Source organism: Podarcis vaucheri (assembly GCF_965113315.1).
Source record: "Podarcis vaucheri genome assembly, chromosome: 8".
In the NCBI taxonomy this organism is placed as follows: domain Eukaryota; kingdom Metazoa; phylum Chordata; class Lepidosauria; order Squamata; family Lacertidae; genus Podarcis; species Podarcis vaucheri.
The window spans coordinates 36216708-36242552 of NC_138766.1; the positions used below are offsets into that span (position 1 = coordinate 36216708).

Here is a 25845-nt window from a genome sequence, read left to right on the forward strand (position 1 = left end):
TACACAACAGAGCCAAGGCTTCATCATGCCTAGAAAAAAACCAAATATTTCCTTTCCTCACCGCTTCAGTTTTATCTTGTGACTAACTGCTGACTTACTAACTCTGATCCAAAACTTCGTTGCTATGTACTGCTGATTTTATTGCAGAAAATACTTCTATTTTAGTTGCTCAGCTCTGATGTATTTTAACTTTCCCCCCTCCTGCTTCCATTAGCTTGGTCACTGTGTAAGTACACATCATTTATTACTTGCAGCCTCTCAACTATTAACCCCAAAGCAGCTCACTTCCTGTCTATCCACTACGCATGTTCCCTCTGCAGAGCATCTTTTTAATTGCTGATACTTGAGCGCAGGAGAGCTTTGGTTGTTTTAGAGCAGAACGTGTCATACTTTCATAGAATAGAGGTTAGGCAGATGTGAAGCTGATCACTGCCTAGATCAGGGAGAATTGGGAAGCTATTTTGAACTTAATGAAAGGAGCAGCAGGATATTGCATGTAGTTTGTATTTTCTTCATCATCATCATCCTTTATAGCATACACTTTGTCATGAGATATTATTCCTGTTCGATAGGGCAGCAAAAAACAAAATGCTAACAGCTACTTTCAGAAAAAATGAAGTACTGGTACTTCAGCTTTATTCGTACTATAGTTTGCATTATTTTAAAACCTCTGCTTTCCACATTCTCAGCACTCCCTCAGTGAAAAGTTATCTAATGCTTTCTTTTCCCCCTCTAGCTAAGATCAGGAGGTGCGCAGGTTTTAGAAGGATGCATAGCAGAAATACATAATATTGCCAGCCTTGATATTTCAGACAATGGTAAGGGCTCATATGTCTGCACAGAGGATTAAGGAATGTGGGTGATTTATGGTGTGATCCTATGCATATTTACTTGCAAGTAGACTGCATACCTGATGGGACTTGCTTTATTTGAACAAAACTCCCATTGAAAGCAATCTGACTTGCTGAGCAAACATAGTTAGCATTGAGCAGTAAGTCTACTTTCATTATATAATAGGCTATTGGGGGGGGATTGAAGAACAGGATAATTAAGTATACAATCAACCTCATTTTTCCACAAAACCCTTAAAAGCCTAATGCTGAAATATACTTCCGTCAGATGTTCTTTTTTAGTCTAAACACAGAGCAAAACACTTGTTGCATCATTTTATTCTCATGCTATTAATCTTCTTGGGCAGCAGTTATTGAACCCATTCAAAATAGGATCAAATTGTTGGAGAATTATATTGCTTTTCAAAACAACTAAAATTAGCTAAACAATATATTGTGGCCATAACTCTCAAAAGAATGAGAGAGTCTTCCTTTGCTGAAACACATAGCTGTCTGCATAGCAGCCATTATGCTGAGAGCCCAAGTACCTATTGTGCATGTAACCAATGCTCAATGTTCGCTTTCCTGGGGAAAAGCATCTTCAGGAAATTGGCAGTTTGAAGTAAAGAAGCCACTTAACCCTTTCTCCACCTACTGGTTTCCTTTTTAAAATTGTCTTCTCAAAACTGCTTTTCCATAGGAAAATAAGGGACTAGATCACATTTTTCATCCACCAAAGCATGTGCTCTTGCTAATTAAGGAAATTGGTGTGAAAGTACTCTCTAACTATAGAGTGAAACCCCTGTGACAAAATGCATTTGTGGGGATCTGTTTTAACTGTGCATTTCATCTGGTTCCTCGCAGGCCTGGAATCTGACCTTTCAACCCTTATAGTCTGGCTTAGTAAAAACCGATCAATAAGGCATTTGGCATTAGGAAAAAACTTTAACAACATGAAATCCAAGTAAGATTTTTATTTATTTGTGGGAGGGGTTTTTAAAATGGAATAATCAATAAAAACTGCTGGTTTCACCTTTTCTCTTGCTTGTTGCCTCTTTCAGAAATCTGTCCCCTGTACTTGATAATTTAGTACAAATGATTCAAGATGAAGATTCGGTGAGTATCATTACCCTACTACTTTAATGTTGTCTTAAACACCACCATCTCTCACCTGCAGCTATTAGTCAACAATATATACTAGGCAAAAGCATTAGTCAGGTTTATTTTTTAACCAGTTCAAATTTATATAGCAAACAATGAGCTATGCACTGAAAAAAACACAACCTTTTTTTTGAAAGTGTTGAAACATTTTAAGATTCTATGCAGGGTCTGATTGATTTTGGGGCTACACTTGTGCTTTATAGATAGTAACAAATATTCAAAGATCCATTTCCCTGCCTTTTTAACAACAGTTTCCCTTACTCCTGAGATCCAAATCTTGTTCTACAATTGTCTGGGGTTGATGTTATGAGGTGATATGAAGTTTACCTGCTCACCATAAATAGCTTGTTTTTCATTTTTAGGTCCAAAGAATATAGAAATCAACAGTTTGACTGCTTTAGAATTGAGTGCAGAATGAGTCTGTGTCTGTGTCTGTGTCTATCTATCTATCATCCATCTATCTATCTATCTATCTATCTATCTATCTATCTATATTTACTGGTTCTCCTCCTACATCGGTCAAGCAGATGGTTGGCATTGTTGTCTATAACAATGCCAGTCACCTGCTGGTAGGAAAGCAAAGCCTGGGTTGTCCTCCTTTGGTCTCTCCTACATTAACTACCAGCAGGACCAAACAGTTCCAGGTAGTACATAGCAACTAGCTGTTGGCATGGGAGTGTAGGTTCCACCCAGGGCTAAGTGACACCATATAACTGCCAGGCTTCTTGCCAAAAATGAATTCTTTCTACTAACAGCAAGATCATATGTATTCCATTTAGGCCAGGTGACCAGTCATGTCCCCCGTCCCTCGTGGCTGAAACTTCAAAAGATGTTGCTTCTGGGAAGGGGCAGTGGCACCAAAAGACAGTATCAAAAGACATCAAACTTTGGGGTGGCACAGAGTTAGAGTTTGCTTGGGTCTTTAAGGGGATTTATGCTTGTTACAGTTTGCTTTTATATTTTTTCATTATTGCATGCCACAAGATTTTTTATTATATTTTTAGAACTGTCATTGATAACACTGAGGTTATGTTAAGTATTAAGTATTCATGCAAATACAAGTATGAAAACCTGTGTGTTTAACCTCTGAGAGACTTTTTGGAACTCCTGGAAACTATTAGTGATTTAAATTTTGCAAGATCAAAAATTTCTCTGTTATATTGACTTCATCAGGGCTGTTTCCTGTTTTATTGTTTGTATATACATTTTTATTTCAATTTTATATTTTACAGGCTAATTTTAATACTAACTAGATATTGCCTTAGGTCCCCTAAGCTGCTTCAAAAATCGAATCTGATTTCATGTGACCACTTGGACAGAATGAGCATTTAAAAAACTGAAAGATTCCTTGCAGTTCCCCCATATGAGTAATTGGTTTTTATAGCCTATTGTTCTTATCCAGAAACTGGATTTGTAGATATTTTCCAGGGGATTTCGAACAACCTGGCTAATGGTTCCAATGATACCTTATTTCTAGAAGTGAGATTTAATTTGATGCTGAAATCTTAACAGTATATTAATAAATCATTGGAGCATCCTAATCATTAAATGCCAGTTCATGTCTCTCTTCCAGGGATAATTGATCTCCAGACCCTCATAGGATTTGGTTCAGGGTTCTATGATCTCTTGCTTTCAAAACTCAAGAGCAAAGAATTGCCCTCTAAATTATCATTATATTAAGCTTAATGTATCAAAGTATGACTCATCTCAAGCCAGTATTAATAAAAGTGCAGATTATTTGTCTTTGATTTTATTAGGCAACCAATGTCTCTGAACTGGACAACTGATAAGACCGACTATATGGAGAAATATTCCAAACAAAATGACCACTAAACAGCTCTGAGCTATTTTTAACAACCATTTGTCCACTAATGCAGATTGATTTTTCTTTTATCCCTGTCTCTCCTTCAAATTCCCCCCAGGGGCATTATGATGATGAGGGCAATTGTGATCTATTAAGCTCTGAATAGAGCCACATTCCCAATTTTAGAGGAGTGAGTCAAATTTTGGAGTCAGAAAGAAAGTTCTTTTGGGAACTGGAGAGGTCTCCTTCTAGGGATGAGTCAAATAGTAATTAGGAGGGTGCAATTTCACATCCTTAAATAGGTAAAAAAAATCCAGAGTTTTGTAATCATTTATCTCTTAGGGATTTATTGGAATAGGGAAGGCAAAAAGGTCCCTCGAGTATCAGAGACGCACAGAAACAATCCTGAGCAAGAAAAGGGGAACAAATATCCACACCTGGACAATTGGAAAAGGGGAGGACAGTTATCTCCCCTCTATAGATAAACGACTTCAGTCTGCAGACAAACCTCTAATTTTCCTGGTGTTACATGATGGGAGCGTGAAGTGTTGGAATGGGTTCCCTAAGAATAAAATAACTCTAATTTTGGAATTACAGTACTTGATGATACTTGGCACAGCACCTGGTTTCAAGTGCAGGAGTCAATTCAGGGTATAATTATGATAACACAGAAACTCATGCCATTTTCACACACTACTCTGCATATTGGCATAGATGCTTTCATGCAGAGTAGTGTGTAAGAAAGTTGTCATATGAAATGGTATTTAAAGCCTTCATTTTATTGGATTTGACAGACTAGTGCAATGTCTGCCTTAGGTTGACATAAGAATGTTTGGGAGTATTGGATCCATTCATTCTAAAATCTGATTTTTTGTATAATAATCATGAAATCTTGTGGTTTTTATTACATGGGTGTGTTTTATACCAATGACTATCCAGTGTCAAAATACTAAAATATTAAAATAGTAGTGTGATCATTTGGCAGACCCTATTCAGGGTTTTTGAATTTACCTCACAGCCAGGCTACCAGCCTCTACCAGTCCCCTCATAGGGCCTAAGATTGGTAAACACAGAGGCTTTCTTTTCAAGGATGTTTGGGGTGAATAGTTCTTAATTTTTCCATGGGCCTAACTACCACTATGACCAGGATAATTAGCTAATTGAGAGTCAATTGGATGCAGGATGCAGGGGACGCGGGTGGCGCTGTGGGCTAAAGCCTCAACGCCTAGGGCTTGCCGATCGAAAGGTTGGCGGTTCGAATCCCCGCGGCGGGGTGCGCTCCCGCTGCTCGGTCCCAGCGCCTGCCCACCTAGCAGTTCGAAAGCACCCCCGGGGGCAAGTAGATAAATAGGTACCGCTTACCAGCGGGAAGGTAAACGGCGTTCCGTGTGCGGCTCTGGCTCGCCAGAGCAGCGATGTCACGCTGGCCACGTGACCCGGAAGTGTCCCCGGACAGCGCTGGCCCCTGGCCAATAGATGTGAGATGGGCGCACAAACCCCACAGTCTGTCAAGACTGGCCCGTTCGGGCAGGGGTACCTTTACCTTTACCTTTAACTACCACTATGACCAGGATAATTAGCTAATTGAGAGTCAATTGGATGCAGGAATAAGTTGTGCTCTTCCTGAGACTGTGATTGAAGACCAGATGTCCCACTTTTAGTATGAAAGCAGAGAAAGCAAGTTTACAGAACAGGAAGGTCTTAGTGTGGAAGGAGGATTGCACCCACAGGAGAGATGTGGCGCTCTCAATGTTACTGGACTACAGCATTCATCATCCTCAAGCATTAGCCATCCTGGCTGAGCTAGTAGGAGCTGTTGTCCAACAATATCTGGAGGGCCACAGATTTCCCATCCCTTATGGTACATATTATTGAAGAGATAAGCTTATCCCTTGCTCACTCTCAGTAATGATGGTGAACTCCTGCATTCTGTTCCGATTAACTTTTTTAAAAATTCCTCTGCTGTGCACGCTGTAAACAAGCATTGCTGAGCTGATTATTATTTCAGAAGGATGAGCTGTACTGTTACAGTTTTGTGCTAGAACCTACGACAAAAGCACGAAGCACCTCAATTAAACTTTTGCTACCGTTCCCAAGCACCAGGCTAATGTGAAGCTAATGCTCTCTAAATTATGTGGCGAATAAAGTAAGGGCGCACTTGGAGATTAGGAGAATTAATACAGTAATTTGATAGCTGTCATTAAAACTAAAACGGTTACATTTCTTTGTCAAGGACAGGCTTTTCAATTATGTAGTCACAGCGCATTGCCTTCCTAGTTTGAATAATGGCAAGCTCCAACTTAGCGCCATCCCTCTGGGTTTTTAATCTTACTGTATAGCGGTGGCAAGAAAAAAATAATCTTTTTCAAGCCATCTCTAGATCTCCTGCAGCATGTGTATTTGTGTATTTGTGTTTGTGTGTTGGACAGTGAGCTGCAGATTCAGATGCAGAGGGTATGTTATATTTCTAGATGCTGTCAAAATAATAATAATAATAAGCATAGTTATAACAAGAGGCCTCCTGGATCAGGCCAGTAGCCCATCCAGTCCAGCATTGTTTTTTTAGCAGTGGTCAACTGGATCCCCAAAAGAAGCCCACAAGCAGGACTTCAGTGCAGCAGCACTCTTCTTGTCTATAATGTCTAGAAACTGATATATTGAGCATTAGGTTTTGTTAGTGTGTTTTTCCTTTTAAAAGGTTAAAGCCTTTTACTCTATATAACATGTGCACAAAAGACGAGGAGAAGGGAAGGGGACCTCCAGAACTTGTTGCAGCTCATTTGCAGCCATCTGCACCATGGTCTGGACCCAGGGGTGGGGAATATGTGGCTTCCAGATGCTGCTGAACTAGACGTTTCATCTGCCCCAGCCAACATGGCCAATGGTCAGGAATGATGGGAGTTGCAGTTCAGCCACATCTGAAGGGCCACAGGTTGTCCACCCCTGATTTAGATGATCATATGAACCAGGCCTGCGCCTCGCAGTAGCTCCAAATAATATGATGGAATGTATTACTCTTTTGTAGTGTAAAATTCTACATTTGTAGCAGTTCACTTAGAACTTTCTTTGTGAAGGCATCTTGTGCAGAACTGTGCTTCCGGTTGATCTAATGATGCTCGAAAGGCGGTATTTGGGCTAGCATAAGGGGTAGTGCGTGGGTGGCGTTGTGGGTTAAGCCACAAAGCCTAGGACTTGCCGATCAGAAGGTCGGCGGTTCAAATCCCCGCGACGGGGTGAGCTCCCGTTGCTCAGTCCCTGTTCCTGCCAACCTAGCAGTTCGAAAGCACGTTAAAGTGCAAGTAGATAAATAGGTACTGCTCTGGCGGGAAGGTAAATGGCGTTTCCGTGCGCTGCTCTGGTTCTCCAGAAGCGGCTTAGTCATGCTGGCCACATGACCCGGTAGCTGTACGCTGGCTCCCTCGGCCAATAAAGCGAGATGAGTGCCGCAACTCCAGAGTCGGCCACGACTGGACCTAATGGTCAGGGGTCCCTTTACCCTTTACCTTTAAGGGGTAGTGCAGTGATATTGCCTGTTCTTTATTTACTCTGCAGCCCTTGCAGTCGCTGTCTCTAGCAGATTCCAAGCTGAAGACGGAGGTTACTATTATCATCAATGCTTTGGGCAGCAATACATCTCTTACAAAAGTGGATATTAGTGGAAACGGCATGGGAGACATGGGAGCAAAAATGCTAGCAAAGGCTCTTCAAATAAACACCAAACTCAGGTATTATGTGCATATTTAAACATAACATGTTCCTTAACTTGAACGATGTCTGTCTTGCATGCCTTAACCCATGCTTTGTTCATGAGTGTCTTGCATATTGTCTAATCTCCCAGACCAAACATACAGATCTACTCTGTTCTAAATACTGGAAATGCACTAGTACTGATAGTTTTTAATATGTGTTTGTTTGTTTGTTTGTTTGTTTGTTTGTTTGTTTGTTTGCTTGCTTGCTTGTTTGTTTGCTTGTTTTTAAAAAACAACTTCATCAGTGCACCTGTGTCATTTCTATTTTCTCAACAGAACTGTTATATGGGACAAGAATAATATCTCTGCCCAGGGTTTCCAAGATATAGCAGTGGCTCTAGAAAAGTAAGTTCCACCCAGTTGTGTATTATAATTGTCACAAAGATGGACCCAATTTTTGGTTGCTAATGTTACAATACTGCTTTGCAAAAATAGACAACGAATCATTTTGATCTGCACGGTCTGAATGGCAGAGGAATCCCTAATATTTGCATTCTCTCATCTGTACTGATGGATGTACTCTGTTACTAAAACATTTGTTGGCTGATTACCAATTTTCAAATTCATTATCACTTTCTATCCTAATGTGTGGAATTAAAAAATAGTCAAGTGGCACTTAATGCTTAAACGGTGCCATCTTGTTAAAGTTACAGTTAATGAAAAGTTAACTGGCAGTACTGAGATCAATGGCAAACTTGGGGTGAGGAAATCCCTTCACAGACTGACAACATACATTCTGTTGACAGGAAAATACTCTCTGGCATCCTGTTTATAATATGTGCCTTCTCTTCCATCTGCCAAGATAAATGAAAAGGGGGGAGCTGCTCTTAAGATTGAGAATGAAATTATCTGACAGAAAGTGGAAATGTTGGTGCTAATACAACAGCTATGATTTTCTAAAGGTGACATCTTATTTACTGAGCATAGAAGTTCAGGTCACCTTCTGTCTCCCTCATGGGGCCCCAGATGTGATCAGCAAAGTTCTTAGCGGGGAAGACAGCCTTTTATGTTAACATTGGTAAGGGTGTGTGTGTGTATCACATCTTTATTAGAAAACATTTTCTACCGTATGCTTCTTACCAGATCAAGTAATGTAACTAATTCTTCTGTTCTCAAGGTAGTTGTTTTTTGCATTATAAAATTAACCTTACTTTAGATAAACTATTTCTTTCTTCCAAAGTATCCATTTTTTGGCAACAACAGAGTAAAAGAAGTACAATGTTTTCCTTTTTAACAGCATCAAAATGATTGGTTTGGGAGTTTTTCAAACTGTAACAGTGAAGTTATATATTTGCTACAGAAATATGAAAACCATTATGAAGAACAACAAACAGTGTTGCATTCTCTCATCTTAATTACTTTGGTTCAATAGGGAGTGATTTATTGATGGTTGCACTGCAGGACTGAAAATGCAAAGTCTAGAATCGGGTTGAGATAATTATGAAAAAACCCACTTGTTGTGCATTATGATGATTGGAATTTTCAGGACAGTATCAGGGCTGCAGGGTGGGAAATAACTCTTTAGAAATGTGTTATAATCCAAGAGACAAAAACTCCAAACATAGATTAGGATCACAGCAGTGAAAAATAAGTCAATATATAACACAGGAAGAGGTCGAGACTCCCACAGTTACTGACATTTTGGTGGATAACGTAATGTATTCATTAAACAAAGGGCTATAGTTTTGCAAGCTAATTCTGCAGAAGCCTATGGATTATTTAGTCATATTTTTAAAGTAGGTTGTTATCCCTCATTCCAAATTTTTATACTGGAAAACTCTGCAGTTTATATTTGCATGGAAGATCTAGTTGCTACATCTGTTGTCAGAAAACTTAAATAGGCTAGCAGTACACCTGTTGGGCATGCGAGTAACATTGATAGACTGCTTAAATTTCTTTTTTCCTATTTGCTTGTTCTATTTAAATAACATATATCCTGCATTACTTTATAAAATACATATACAGTGGCACCCCTTATTTCTGTCTACTTGCAAACTGCAGAACACCATATATATCACTTTTTACATCTCAGCTATGTATCAAAGCCATTTTGAAATGTAGTCCTGGAAACTATATATTGACACAGCGTTTCAGCTTGTGTGTAACAAAATGTGTGAATTTGATAAAGGGACTAGGAAGTTTACAGAAACATTAGAAATAATTGTTTTTTCTAACCTGATTTTTTTCTACATCTTTTTTTAAAAAAGAAATTATACATTAAGATTCATGCCTATACCTGTGAATGATGCATCTCAAGCACTTAAAACAAGCCCTGAAAAAACCGAAGAGGCACTTCAAAAGGTATTGCCTACAGTTACTTATAGATTGGGATGGACAGGGAGACGCAAAGAAACTAATATTATTAAATGCTTGTCATTTCACGGTTGAATGAACAAAATTCTTGAGGGGTGTGTGTGTGTGTGTGTGTGTTAACCCTGGGGGCCCATAGAAGTATGTTTGCAAAGGTTATGATATCCAAAAGTGCGTGAAAATAACTCTCCCTCCAAATGAAGTGTGGGAAGTGAAAACAACAGAAATAAATGCATAATAGTAAACAGTCCCATGTAGTGCTAATTAAGCGGAATTTTTTGGTACGTAACACAAATAAAATGGATGTGTATGTTTGCATGTGTACTCCTAGGCACCTAGGTAACGGACTAATTTTTGGAACAGTTATTTTGCCTCAATCTAAGGAACAAAAGGGTCGTTGTCGTCCGCCCCGCCCCCCCGATTTCACATATGTGAAAATCAATGAATTGAAAGTACCTTTGGACATGATGGTGATTGCCACTTTTATCCCATTTTATAAATACATTTAGTTACTTTTCTGTTTCCAGTACTCAAAACAACTTGTAATTACAATGTTGAAAATAATATTTGTTATTACAGTTAGAACACAAATTAAAAACAACGGAACAGAAATCCTTTTCCAGTTAGTAATTATTTAAAAAAAACAATTTTGCGTCTCCGGTGACTGGGTGGTTGGGGCCCCACCCAAAAGTTGCAAAGGAAGGCACCACCATGGAGAAAACTGAACCAATGACTTGTGCCTGTTACTATCTAAATCCACTGGATTAAGGAATTCCCAATTGCATTTTAATGCAAGGAAACCTGCTGAAGTTTTCCATAGGATTTCACTTGTCCCTCAATCTAAATACATGTATGTGTGATGCCATTTGTACATGTTCTGTTTACTGATTGCTAGTGACTGCAGATATAGAGAATATTAACAATATTATCAGAGAAATGTGGCTGTTGAGTTTTGTGCTTTAAATATTGGGATGTATCAGAACAGCTGGTGATGGCAAACACGTTTTGCTTTATTTTCTGTGAAGTGCCCTGAGACCTTCAGGTGTTGTGTGGTATATAAATTCAATAAATTAATAATAATAATAATAATAATAATAATAATAATAATAATAATAATAATACTTTTCCTGCCTCAAATAGTACTCCCCTTTTCTTTTGACTCATTTTTGATCCAATCTCGTTTACTCATTTTGTTTCAGTTGTGTGAAATTGCATTTCTTTCATTGTTTTTCTCACTTGATTTTTAAAAACAAATACGTTAACTGTTTGTGTGCATACTCATACACATATATTCCTAACTTACTTTTTACTTCTGTTCTTAGATCGAAAATTATTTGCTTCGCAATCATGAGACCCGAAAATATCTACAGGAACAAGCATACAGACTGCAGCAGGGCATAGTTACTAGCACAACACAGCAGGTGAATGCATTTCACTTAAACAAACAAACAACTATGGTAATTTTCAGTGGGTTGGATTTAAATTGCTCTTCATAAAATTCCACTCACAGAAAAGGTTTTCAGAAATGGAAGTGGAGGGGAGATAACTTTCACTAATTTCTCCACAAAACCTCCTGCCCAACCTTCTATTCTGAAGGGTTCCCAACCTTGTGGAGCATATTTTCAGAGGTGCTTCAGTGGGGAGGGAGATTTTGAACCTAAGAGTATGATTTGAACTGACTATGTGTAGAACTCTGGATCCCAACACATATTCCTGAGCATCAGATTCTTTCCATCCCCTGCTAAACCGCCATTCTAAGTCTGAAGTAAGATTTGACCCAGGAGCCAAATGTGACCTTCCTAGCATCACTGCCAGACCCATGGGGCTCCCCCAAGGCCACATCTCTCACTAGCTCTGCCTTACACCCTTCTTTACTGTTTTTGCATGGTTGGGTTGTGTCCTTGAATTCTGATAATGCCTCTTGCTTGCCTGGATGGAGAGTAGAGAAGAGTCCCCAGCCACTCTGGGAGGCTTCCAACAGAATATTAAAAACACAATAACACACCAAACATTAAAAACTTCCCTAAACAGAGCTGCCTTCAGATGCCTTCTAAAAGTCAGATAGTTGTTTATTCCCTTGACATCTGATAGGAGGGCATTCCACCGAGAAGGCCCTCTGCCTGGTTCCCTGTAACCTCACTCCTCACAGTGAGGGAACTGCCAGAAGGCTTTCAGCGCTGGACCTCAGGGTCCAGGCTGAACAATGGAGGTGGAGACACTCCTTCAGGTATACTGGACCGAGGCCGTTTAGGGCTTTAAAGGTCAGCACTAACACTTTGAATTGTGCTCAGAAACGTGTTGGGAGCCAATGTAGGTCTTTCAGGACTGGTGTTATGTGGTCTCGGCGGCCACTCCCAGTCACTAGTCTAGCTGCCACATTCTGGATTAATCTTGCTCTGCCCATTTTTGCCTCTAGCCGTCATGTGACTCCCATAAGGTTACTTAGAATACTGGGAATGAAAATGTTTTAGAGCTTTTCTGACGGTTGCTAATATTATCTTTTCTTCCCGCTCTGTTTCTGTGTAGATGATCGACAGAATATGTGTCAAAGTGCAAGACCATATCAACTCTTTAAGAAACTGTGGTGTTGATACAATACAGGAAGATCTGAAATCGGCAGAAAGACTTATGAAAGATGCGAAGAACTCCAAAACTGTAAGTGGTGCCAGGCTTTTATGTTACTGGCGTACTAATTCCAATAGAATAAATCACTATTACAATATTAATGTAGATTAAGTATTTTTAAATATATATTATTTACGTTTACCTGCTTAACAGGATTCTGTAGATAATGATTAATTTGAGTTAATTTGTTGCAATAATTTTTACAGTTGCTGCCCAATCTGTATCATCTTGGTGGACCTTCATGGGCAGGAGCAAATGGTTCCTTATCCAACCCAATCCAGGAGACACTAGAATCGATGGCTGGGGAGGTTACCAGAGTCGTTGATGATCAACTCAAGGTATTATTATTATTTTTCAGTTCCGTTCTATACCACTTTATATTTTAAAGGGGGGAAAGCAAAGCAGTTTACAACACATTAAAACTTTTGAATACAATAATCCAGAGTAAAACTTTACTGAAGGAAGTCAGATATAAAGTATACAGTCAGAGCAACATAATTAACCGGAAATGAAAATGTTACCTTAAAGGATTAAAATAAGAAATAAAATAAAACAGTACAAAGTATGTCAGCTAACAGAATGCACATATAACGTTAACAAAAAAAGTTTCAGAAGAAAACATTGCTGAAGGAAGTCAAATATAAAATGCATATTTAAAACAGCATAATTAACAAGGGAATAAAAAGTCATCTTAAGCATAGAACATACCTGCTGCTGTTGCTTCAAATGGTGGTTCATGGCAGGTTGAAAGCACCCACCTGTCAATCACCTGACGTCAGAGTGACATCAGGTGATGCTGCGCTTTGATGCCCTGATTTTCAGGATTTTTCAAATTTCAGCACAGGGCTGCTTGAAAGCCCTTTTGCAAACAGTCCTGTGTGGCTCCTTAAACTTCAGAAAACATGAAGTTTTAAGAGCAGTTTAAAACTATTTTGGAAAGGGAACCTCCAGTTTTTGGAGGTTCAAAGAGAAGTGTAAGGAAGGAGAAGCAGTTTCCATTGCGAGGGGGAGTGTGCTGTGCTCCAGCAAAGGAACAATCAGGACTTTACTTCAAGTTCTCAATTGTTCCTTTGAAGTCTTGCCCATACCTACCTGCCGTCTTGTATGTAGAACAGGTTGCCGTGACTTTCCACAAACGACCCAGCGTGCACATGGTCCAAAGTTTCCCCACCCCTGCTGTAATTTATTTCACTGCCTAAAAGAAAATCCAGCAACAGTAGTAATACTTGGAATAAAACTAAGTTAGGGAGAATGTATCATGCCATTTTAAAAGGGAATCATAATGCCCAGCGGCATTATGTTAGTTGTTGCAATCAGCCCTTGGAGGTATTATTAGGAGAAGGTAAGCAGCATCTATTCCATTGTGGAAAAAGCAATGCCTAAAATTCAGTGGAAATTTGTCACCATCAGGGTTATCTGTGGGGAAGCATAATCATCACACATAGAGTGTTAGAATTTCTCCTGCAATGGCTTCTGCTTCCAACTGCTTGTTGTGTTAGTGTATTTGAGAACTTAGTAGCAGCTCTAAAGCTACATATTGGACTTCTGCTCATAAGAAGCAAAAAAAGAAAATGCCTCAGTCAGTGGGAAGGTAATGAAGAACTTTAGAAACACCACTTTGCTATTAAAAAAAATCTAAATTAGAGGAGTTAATGAGGAAGAAAATGTTACAATTTAAAGTACTGATTCAAATCCCCAGAGTGCCGAAGTATTTGAAGGGACAAACTTAAATCTTCCCACAAGTTCCCAGGATTTAAGGCTTCCAGGCGTGCAGCCCTTTCCTATGTTGTAGGGCTTGGAAATCCCATTTTATGCTTATCTCTTCAGAGCAAGGCAGGGTAGCCACAGTTTGATGTCACCTTAATATTCTGGCTTTTTCCAAAGCAAGTAAACCACAGTTTCCCATTTTGCCCAAACCAGGAAACTGTAGCTAATTGGAAGTGTTCTGGTTTGATTGCTGGTGCCACGAACGAAGGAGCAAAGAGAAGGTGTCCACTGGCAAAAAAAACCCAACTTGTTCATTGTCTGAACATGGCCATAGAGTTGGAAAGACCTTCTTTTCCAGCCTCCCCCCACCAAAGTAGACCATGTATAACTTGATGAAATCCTAGCCAATGCAGCACCGAAGAAATAACCCTTTGAGAGCAAGCCTTTCATCCAAGCCTAGTATGTGGGATAATGCCAAAAGCTACAGTTGCAAAACTAGGATCTCCTAGTGGTTCTGCTAGGGTGTGTGAGTTCAGCTTTCTTCTGACTGCACAACTGAAATGACAGACATTTACCCCAGTGAATCAAATGCTGGCTCTGCTGTCAGTCTTGCTACTCAAACCACCCCATCACCCTGCTTCTTCTGGCTGGCTGCTTGACCCTTTTTAATTTTTAAAGTGCCACCATTATGTTTATCTATAAAGTTGTTTTATTAGAAAAACCTAACCACTTTTTTTTTTTGTAAATTCAGAATTACTTTTGGCATCCAAAGTATTTCAGTTTCTCTTCCAACTTCCATTTTACCAAAGTCAGTTTCAAGTAATCTGATCTGCAAACTTCATAGATGTGCTCAATCCCACTGTACTGTCATTGCTCATTATTTGATGATGGGTTGTTTTTTTTTGGAGGGGGGTTAAGATCTTGGAATTATTAGAAACAAAGCCACTGTTCAGATTTTTATTGAGATCTTTCATGTAAGAGAGCAATGTCTGGCTGCTTAAGACTGCAGTGCATTCTGCTTAAACTCAAATTCCTTATTGTAGACAGCTGTTAAAAAAATTAAAACAGGTCACTATTTGCTGTAGGTAATGGTATAGAGGTCTATACTTACGCTACTATCCCTTTAATACTGAAGCAACTGAATTAGCATTCATATGTCTAGTGGGTAGCAGATCAGTGTTGATTAAATATCATTTCCTCTTCTGTATTTTATATTCAATTAAAAACATTGCTGCTGCTCCTTTTTGTTCATTTTTGCAATCAATTCTTGCTAAGATTTGTGTAGATCTTATTCAGCTGCTGCCAACACACAAACTTGAAGTTATCTAGAGCTGGTATCACAATTCATGCTGGAAATATGTTGGGTAATTTCAAAAGACGTTCTCATATGAATCTGCCTAGGGATAAACTGCATGGTAGAAGAAAGTGTCTGTAGGAACTGGCACTTAATTTGATGACTCTTCATAATTTGCGAGTTGCACATCACCAGGCCCTAGCATTAAAGCAGCACATGCAGTATTTCAGATGGTTTCTTGAAAAAGTTTGCCTTCCTTCACTTTGTGCAACAGACACTGCTTGAGTCTATGGTTGATGCAGCGGAAAATCTCTGTCCAAGTGCAATGAAGAAAGCGCACATAAGACAAGATCTGATTGAGTCAGGCACTGAAAAGATTTCCATTCCACGGACATTTGTTAAAAACGTTCTCTTGGAGCAGTCTGGCATTGACATTCGTAATAAAATTAGGTAAGTCGGTATGATTTATCGGTTCGCCTATGGATTCAGTGGCACATATTTAAATTGTACATTGTTAAAAACAGACATCTACCTGTCCCTGCAACAGCAAATGGGGAATACCAGCAGTTCTAGACTTAGTTTGTTTCTACCTCCCTTAAGTCAAACACTTATGCCCTGGATGTCCCAAGTGTTTGATGGCTCATCTCATGGTCCAGAAAGTCCTAACAGACATACTGGTTTCTTGCATGTCCAACTTTGTTTTCTGATTAGAATGTTTTGTTGACACAGAACTAAGGTCTTATAAAACACGTATAGAAATTGAAGTTCAGGCTATGGTACCACAGCTAATGTAGAATACAATTAATTTCATTATTTGATTTTTAAATATGATTCATTAGTTTGATCTCTTGAGAATTGTTGGCTATCACCATTGAGGCGGGGGCTTCCAGATTAGGGATGGGTAGAACCATCTATTTACGGTCTGTGTCAATTTTACACATGCTCTTTTATATGTCCCTTTCATTCTGAGTCCACATCAGTCTTGAAATTTGAAAAAAAAAACACTGCAAAAAAATAATTCCACATTATTTTTGAAGGCATTTTTTTCTTTATTTTTTAGTTGAGAGCTATATCACAAACTTCAGAGAAGTGTGAAAACCAAAAGATAATGCATTCCAATCTGTATATTGGCAAATGCAACTCAGGCTGGTATCTTAAATGCAGACTGAATGAAATCCCCTAGAATCTCTATTCCAGATACACCTTTTCACAAATAAAAATGAAGATGAACACAGTTTGGAAAGGAAATGTTTCCTATAAAACCTCTACAGAGTACAAATCAGCAAAAGAAATATTGATTTACTGTCCATGTACTCTATGTAACCTGGTTTATTTACTACACCAATTAGTCTCTGTTTTATATCTTGTTTAATACAAAAGCAAAAGCCCTGAGATAAGTTGTAACAAAATTGCAAATTCATCAGCTTTTTTAAAAAAAGTTTATAATCTAATTCTATTGATACAATGGTCAGGACCACTGCAGATGTTATAGCAACCTTGCAAGGAAACGAGGGCAGCCTAACTGTGCTCCCCTAAATACTATAAGACTTGCACATAACTGTTAAGCATCCATGGCTCAGAAGTGCCATACGATGCTCTAGGGCATATGTTCCTACTCTGTTCTCACATTTTGCAGCTTGGTACAAACCAGTGGCACACATGCATCTGAACTGATGTCACATTCTGCAGTGGCACAATTGCATGAACTATGTCATGTATCAACATTGGTTGTTGTATGGTTTATTTAAGGCACTCCATCTGTATAGAGTGCCAGATCTTTGAAATGGACCCTGAGACAACATCAACATAACACTTCCAGAAGTTCCAGCCTTGTAGTACAAATACTTCTGTTGAAGTTGTTGTCACACTGCACTGTAATAAGTGCAATTTACAACCATATAATGGTCTGATTGGTATCGCAGAAGGAAGGAATAAATTATTCTCATTTTTATTTTTTTGCAAATGGAAGGATAGGAACAAGGTAGAAATACATCTGGTTCTTTGTGATAGAAATAATTCACCATATTTGCTGAAAGAGTGTGTGGCATTTTGTGTATTTTCATAATATTAATAATAATTATTAAATGTCCTCTGTTTCTACATACACATTCATACATTTCTCCTTGGAGAAATTTTGAGATCTTTGTAACTTTTACATCATACAGCCAGTAGTGTAAAGAATAACGGAAACTCTTGTGTGAATTAAGCTTTCATTTTCTTATTCTCAACTTTCACACAGTGAAGTGAAGTTGACAGTGGCCTCATTTCTCTCAGACCGAATCGTAGATGAGATCCTTGACGCACTGTCACATTGCCATCATAAACTGGTGAGTGCTGACACAGATCTGAGTATTTCAAGATATTTATAACAGCTCAGCATGATTTGCCTGTTACATTGCACTCACCTGCACTGTAGCTTCCAAATATATACCCATCTGTTTTGTTTCAAACTGTTCTTTTATATCATATTTTTTAATTATAATCCACCCAACAATGTTAGGGTGAAGGACAGGTAAGAAATCAATTTATAATTGCAATTAGGATTGTGTAACAATTAGGATTGTGTAATTAGGATTGTGTAATTGCAATTAGGATTGTGTAACACGTTGTAGTTACACAAATGAAGACCACAGTGTCCCTAACACCCATAATGGACAAAATATCTGTATAATACTGTGTACATTGATACTAGTAAGGTAGCAATGTGAATGAGGATGAAGGGGACAAAGACTCAACTGGATATGCATTTAAAAACAGGCTTGTCATGTGGCATACATCCTCAACCCTCTGTAATCTCTGTTATATAGTCAGAGAATTGTTGCTCAAGAGTTCAGATCTTTGACTAGAATGCAGGAAAACCAGATACTTGAAGAATGTTGTTTGGAAGAGGACAAAGTCTTCTTCTCACCTGTTGCAGAGAGAGCGAGCAGGATTAAATATAATGGGCTTTAGTTGCAGGAGGGTAGATTCTGTTGAACATAAAGAGAAACATCCTGAGATTAAGAGCTGTTTGGCAAGGAACCAATTACCTGGAGGGATAATGGGCTCTTCTAGCAGAGGCTAGACAATCATCTCTGGGAGATGCTCTAGTTCTGGATTTCCTGCATGGAGGTGGGTGTGAACTAGATTTCCTACAAGGCCCTGTGCAATTCTGGGAGGAGTTGCTCTGTGAAGGGCTCTTGAGTTGACTCTTGCTCTTTGGCACCATTTGCATCAAACTTTTTTTTTGGCCAGTGTTTCATTTTTACTAAGAGCACTTTCTCCTGTTTCAACCTTTCCTCTAGGCTGATCATTTGACCCGGCGAGGCAAGCCCCTTCCCAGTCAGGAATCATTAGATATTGAACTAGCAGAGGAAAAACCTGCAAAACGTTCCATCATCACAGTTGAGGAGCTAACTGAAATCGAACGTTTGGAAGACCTAGATACATGCATGGTAAGACACCTTTTGCCCTTGTCTAGATCTCGGCATTCTGGCTCGTTTAAACTTCTGCTTGTTGTTATTGAAAAAATTGAGCTAGTAAATATGGATGGTGTGTGAAACATTTGTCCAAGAAACATATTGCAGACAAAAGGAAAGGTAGCACTTTCCTTTCCTTTTCACTTTTATTTCTTGTAGTTATCTTTTTATGGTATCTTTTAGTGTGTGCTATGCTGCTACCTCTCTATAAGTGACTGGCAGTACACAGGGAATGATTACCTCAATAAATCAAGCCATTCCGCAGCAGCAAACTGTTGCTTCTGTCAGCACAGAACTTTCCATCCAGGTAGCCATTGAGCTATCTTTATCTGTAGTTGCATTTTTTATTATATGCTCATTTTAGTGGCGGATGCTTGGCAGGTTTTGGTTGCTGCTGCTGTCGTTCCAAGGCTTATTATGAATCTCATGAATGTATTGGAAATCTGTTCTTACAAATAGTATAGATCCTTTTTGCCCCTGGCTCAGACTTTTTTGTTTATATGGATTTCTTTTGTTCATGGCTTTAAGGAAACTGAAAATTGTGTGTGTGAATCTTTCTTCTGCTCAGCAGATAGCTCAAGTAAGGCGGCTGAGTCTTGACACTTAAGTGACCTTTCTCAAGGGAGTTGTGATGTACACATTTTTTTCATTTCTGTCCAGTGTTTGTGCATATGCACACACATGCCTTTCAACTGAGAATAACATTTCATTTGATGAAGTGGACTTTACTACATGAAAGCTTATGGCACAATAAATATCTCAGTCTTCAAGGTACTGCAAGACTCTTGATTATTTATTATGTACACTAGAGACTGATCTTTTATACAGAGCTAAACTGGGTCAAAATAATCAAATAACTCATTCAGCAAGCAGCATGAATTCTGCATGCTGCATTATTGATGGTACATGTTATCTAACTAGCTCTTGTAGGCGGTTTTGTAAATAAGGGGCATAACTGCCTGTCATTGCTTTATTTCATGGCTCTTATTTTTCCAAATGTCCTAACTATAGATGTCTTGGCAATTGTATCACAGTTCAGAATCAAGTAAGTGCAGCTGGCAGTGGTTTGTTGACCATAATTACAAATTTAAGAAAATGTTTTTTAAAATGCATTGGCTACAGAACAATATTGGCTATACTTTCTAAAACAGTCTTCTACTGACTCACACTGTCGGACCATTGAGCTTTGTTTGACAAAAGATTGCTCAAGTCATTAGGTTATTTGGATCAAGGTACACTGATGATGCCCAACTCTACTCCTCTGTAACATCTGAATCAGGAGAGGCCATTCAAGCCCTGGACTCAGTGGTGGGCTGGTTGTGGGGAATAAACACTGAATTCTGACAAGACGGAGGTGCTGTGTGTGGGTGGTTCCTGAGTCCAGATTGCCTTCTGTGGATGGGGTCATGCTCCCCTTGAAATAGCATGTTCATCGTCTAGAGGTGCTCCTGGATTAATCATCGTTGCCAGCGGCTCAGCTGACCTCATTGGCTAGGAGTGCCTTCTACCAACTTTGGTTGGTCAGTCAGTTATGGCCATGTCTGGACCTGAATAGCCTGAGCAGCATTGTCCAAGTTCTGGTAACCTCCAGACTGTATTGTTGCAATTCTCTCCGTGTGAGGCTGGTCTGGAAGCTGCAGCTAATGCAAAGTGCAGTGGTTCTACCACTTACAGGGACAGGATATCACTAACACATTACTTTACTGTTGAAATAATTGCAGTGGCTGCCAATTGGCTACTGGGCCAAGCTCAAGATGATGGTTTTAGTGTGTATAGCTCTGTATACTTCAGGATCAGGACACCTACAAGATCATTTCCCTCCTTGTATGCTCAATTGATCATTGGCTGGTACAGATGAGGACTGCCTGCACATTCCATCTTATCTGGAAGTCTGTTCAGCACATGTAAAAATCAGTCCTTTAGTGTTGTGGCACCTACCTTTTGGAATTCCCTCCCCTTGAATATTTAGACAGTCACCATCTCTGTTGTCTTTCCAGCACCTACTGAAGACTGTCCTCTTTCAACAAGTATTTTAAGTTAGTATGCTTCCCAGTTTGCATCTGTAACAGATTTGTTTTTATAATGATTTTTTGTTGTATCATTTGTTGTGTGGCACCCAGTGGTCCTTTGGGGAACAGGGTGGGATATAAATTAGATTGATAAATCCTTGGACAGAATTCCTCATCAACCCTGACACATGAAATATTTTCCGCTAAAGACCTCTGGAATTGGGACCATCTGCATGCAAACCAAATGCTTGTACCTCTGAGCAATAGCTCCTCCCCTTACATACATCTCAGCTACCATCAGAAGTTATAAAATACTTGAGGGGCAAAGTGATCACTACATCTGCAAAACTCTGAATGAGCTGTTTACTCAGGAATGTGTAGTTTTCATTGGCAGTGGAATCAAGCATCCCAACCAGCAGACTATTATGTTCTTTTGTAAGACAAACTACAATTAAAGTGGTATGTCTGCATTAACTGATGGATCAATGTTTTTTTAAAAAAAATTGAGAAAAGAAAAGCATAATATTCCAAATTAGAATCTTTCTAGTGGAAGCTAATGAGAGTGGATGATTTGGCGCTGGGTTTTGCCAGAGAAGGGCTTCAAATCTGCTTCAGTTCTTGTTCCCTCTTAAAAGCTCAGTGATGCACATAAGAGAAAGATGGGGACATTTCCCTTCATATACTTCTCAGTATTATCTTTCCATAGCCAGGAGATCAAATCTCCCTCTCGAGGGTAGACATATCTCTCCCCAACATCAGAGAGGGGAATCTGAAAAACCCATAATCCCTGGAACACTTTCCTGGGGGACCATAGGATTGTACCCCAATAGTTTTTGATATAATAGCCATAAGAGAACTATTGCAAATAGCTATATGTTGTTTGGTCTGATCTATGGTTGTTGTGTCCTTAATGTTAATGCAGTAACAATTTCAGCATTGTATTGCTACTTCAAAGATTTCTCTGTGTGACAGTGGGAGTGTTCAGATAGGTAGAAGTTATTCTGAGAAGCAAATAACAGTTCAAGCTTAAACTGATGATCCCCTACTTAAAAATTTCAAACCACTGCTTGTGTTTCCATTAAGGAGCTTTTGCTTCTGGTGCAAGCTTGAGAGATCTGGCTCTTGTTTGAGTCCAAGAATTCAAGAAAAGCATTTGAAGTCATGTCCAGGAGAAGCTCCCACTCTGAGCACAGCAGCAAAAGGACTGCGAGAAAATCTAAAATTAGTCTGTGATGAAAGGCCTCATCCCATCAGTAGGGGAAAGAGTTACCTTCTGAAACATCTTATGAATCTAGCCATAATAAAATTTGTTCCTGGGATTTGCACTGCAGATCTTGGTGTGTTCAAATATGCGTTAAAGGATATTTGACTTCTATCGTAAGAAGAATATACCACAGAGTTTCAAATGCTAATTAGGACTCTTTGATTGATCTAATGTTGAGCAAGCTTACTTACACTTTGTTCTGATGTTTTATGTACTGGGTTTTGTTTTTTTGTTTTTAGTATTACCCTCAACATGCTCTTTTTAATGTCTTTCATGATTAGTTTAGCCCTTGGTCAGGTTTCCTAGGCTGTTCAGACCACTCCAATTTGCCTGGAGACTTCACACTTATGTGCTAAATATAGATCACTCTCCATTATTCTTTCACAGTATTTCATGGTTCATTCACTTCGATTTCAGCACTAAATCATAACCTGCCTGAAGAGAAGAGGCAAGTGTGCATTTTTTCATCTTCTTTATGACTGTGCAATCTTCACACGGCACTGGCACAGAATTAATGTCCAGACTTAAGGAAAGGAAGAAGATTCTCTCTAAAGGCTACTTTATAAATTAAGAGTTTGTCTTTTACTGTTGGATAAAGGCTTAGTGCTGTTAGTGTTGTAGTTGAAGTGGCCTTGTAAGGTTGAACAGGATATTTAAGTATTTTTGTTTTTGCTCTGTGGAGTTGACTTGCAGGTGAGCTCTTAAACCGACAATGGTCAAACTCAGTCGAGGATTATTGTATGGGAAGCTGAGCTATTGCGTGGTGCTCTGGCATAATTTAGTGCTTGTCATACTTCTCTTGCAGCTCATCCATACCTCCTTTTGCTTCCACACTTTTCAGACACAGGTCCCCCGCTGTAAAGCTCCGTGTTCAAGCAGGCTGCTGCTGTTTTTTGTCTTGGAACTTTCCCCAGAAAACCCTTGTTTTACTGCTGAATTGGAGTAAATGGCTATCCCACAGAAAACCCAATTGCCATTTGCTGTGATTCAATAGTAAAACGTGGGTTTTCCTGGGGAAAGCTCTGGGACCAAAAAAAAACACCCTCAGCAACGCTCAGACACAGAGTTTTAAAGGCAGGACGTATGCCTAGGAACATTGTACAATCTGGATGCACCCCTTAGTTGTGTGATAGCTAAACCTGCCAAAAAACAACAACCAGGCTCTTCAGACATTACATTGTTAATGACAGCGTGGCAGCAACTTTCATAGTGGTAGACTTCAGATGTTCTGTGACTGGTATTGGAGCAACTGTTGGATCTAGCAGCAAGTAAGCTAGTAAAATGATACCTGAAGAGGAATGTTGCTCCATGCATCTCGCTGCCATGGTGTTTAACACACAAGTATTTAGCTGTTCAGTCTAAAAAAAGTAAGGAAAGGTTTTGCCTTCCACTTCCCTTCTGGGCAGCCTTCTATGGCTCTTCCTGCCCAAGCAGGAACACATATTTCAGTGTGGGTGAAACAAGAATGGCACATTCCATTTCCACCTAAAATTAAAGGGAAATCCTCTGCTTACAGCTGCTAGCTGGAACAAAACTCCTGTCAATTTAGAACCATAGGCATAGAATGGTGCAAGAGACAAATGGCAACCTTCTCTCCTCTTCTGAAGTATACAAAGTTTCTGTATATGTAATTAAGACTGTTCCACCTGCACTAAGGCTTCAGCAAAGGCACCAACCATACCTATGTCAGCTTGCCCAGCCTTAAGATTGACTTCAAAGATGAGATCTCTGGCTTACTGGAAAGTTCCACCAGTCCAGTGGATGATACCAGCAAGAGGAGCTTTTGGGTGGTGGCCCCCACACCTATGGCATTCTTTCATTACAGGGATATATACGATCCCATCTTTATTTACCTTTAAATGGATTCTGAAGAAATATTTATTTCAATCTCTCTTTGGCTGAAGTGTTGTGTGCCAGGAGTTTTAACTGCTGCTGATTTTTGATTGGGGCGGATAAAGTACAATGTATTTAATTGTTTAAGTTGTTTTAATTTTGAGAGCCTCCTTGGGAGGGCTATGGCATGAAGACCAGGATAAAAATCCATTCATAAATTTTAAAATAGTATGATGTCAGCTCCCAACACTTGCAGCAGCATTCAGAGCTGTGTATTGTGTCCTGCCTGCTCAGCAGAGGATAGAAATGGACTCAAAATGATTCTGTTTTAATCTAGATGTCAGGCGTGTGGCGAAACAAAATAGTGAAATATTATTTCCTAAACCATTTCACTTTGTCTTAGTTGTAGGAAGAGGGACTATATACAGTGAACCAGATGATAAATTATATGTGTATAGCATTCCATGAAATTGCAGGTGTTTGACACAAATATGGAGAGAATATAATTTTACTCTGTCTCAAGCTGGTTCTTGGAGGGTTTGTTTGTTTGAGAATAAGGTGTGTTTCAATTTTACGAACTTGTAAGCTTTTCAATCTCCCAAAGAGGAGTGTTTTACTCTGAAATGTTTTGAACTACAGTGAAGTATGTTGTACTACATACAGTGAACCAGATGCTATATTAGCATTCCATAAAATGGAATTATTTAGGATACTCCTTATGTGACTGAGACTGTTAAGGAAGTTACGTAAAACTCCTCTGCAAATGCTGAAGGAACTTGCTTTTCCTCTCTTCCCCTACTTGAATGCTCTGTTAGATAACTGTTTTAAAATAAATATCCTTGTGTTAAAACTAAAATGCAACATACATGTAATTTGGTGGAAACACTAGTATTCATACCACATGCATTATTTACAAATAAGGAGGAACATGGTTTGTTTGTTTGTTTGTTTGTTTGTTTGTTTGTTTGTTTTCTATTACTGCGATTAAAACCATTGTATAGTTGTATTCATTTACCTGGGAATAATCTCTATTGAACTCTCTTCTGGATAACGCACATAGCTTTGGGAGGTTTGTTTGTTTGTTTGTTCATTTATGTTAACTCTGTTAATGGCATTTGGACATAGACCAGAAGAAGATGTCTTCTACCAAGTGTCTATTTCTCCCAGATGTTTGAAATGTAACACTGAACTGTGCTGCAGTATAAAGAATAATAGTAATAATAACTTCAGGTTCAAGGAGCTACTGGCCCTTCAGTCATCTGAGCCAGGAGCTTACATTATTTCAATTAAAAATCATGATCCTCAAATGTTTTGAAAGTGCATGAGGTTCTACACTGGAGGTCTTCATGCTCCCCTGCCCCTTTTAGTCATCTTCACCTCTTCAGGGAATAGTAATAAAGCATAAATGAAAGCACAGAGAGAGCTTGCCTGCACCTGATATAAATCTGTTCCCATTTTGCCTTAATGTGAAAGGTTTGTATCTTCTGCTTATCTTTGCTTCAGTATTTCTGCTTCAATTTTTTTTTTATTTGCCAAATTTCAGCACTGCTTGCTTCTCCCTACTCTTCTCCCTTGAAACTGCTCTTGCTTTATCTTCTGCCCATTCATATTCTTTTATCTTTCTCTTCTGGCTGCATGGAGACTCTCTGCTGTACAAGTGTAAGTATTTTTGTTTTAAGCTTTGCTGTTTCTTACCTACTTTGTTTTTCTTGCTCCATTTGCTTCTGTAGTGCCTTACTAATCTGTTGGGGGAAATGCCGTACCGTCAGTGTGCAGCTATTAACAGAAACAGGTGACAATT

At 39.1% G+C, this 25845-nt stretch overlaps 1 protein-coding gene across 1 annotated transcript in view; it reads left to right on the top strand.

Annotated features, from left to right (window-relative positions):
• CARMIL1 (capping protein regulator and myosin 1 linker 1) overlaps window positions 1-25845 on the top strand; it is a 144680-nt gene that overhangs the window by 81091 nt on the left and 37744 nt on the right. Inside the window, exons 18-29 of the mRNA XM_082234939.1 lie at window positions 737-818; window positions 1695-1794; window positions 1892-1946; window positions 7348-7520; window positions 7821-7889; window positions 9752-9845; window positions 11177-11275; window positions 12381-12509; window positions 12686-12817; window positions 15755-15930; window positions 17720-17807; window positions 18765-18914. Coding sequence (XP_082091065.1) covers window positions 737-818; window positions 1695-1794; window positions 1892-1946; window positions 7348-7520; window positions 7821-7889; window positions 9752-9845; window positions 11177-11275; window positions 12381-12509; window positions 12686-12817; window positions 15755-15930; window positions 17720-17807; window positions 18765-18914 — 1347 coding nt within the window. The remainder of the gene's footprint in view (window positions 1-736; window positions 819-1694; window positions 1795-1891; window positions 1947-7347; window positions 7521-7820; window positions 7890-9751; window positions 9846-11176; window positions 11276-12380; window positions 12510-12685; window positions 12818-15754; window positions 15931-17719; window positions 17808-18764; window positions 18915-25845) is intronic.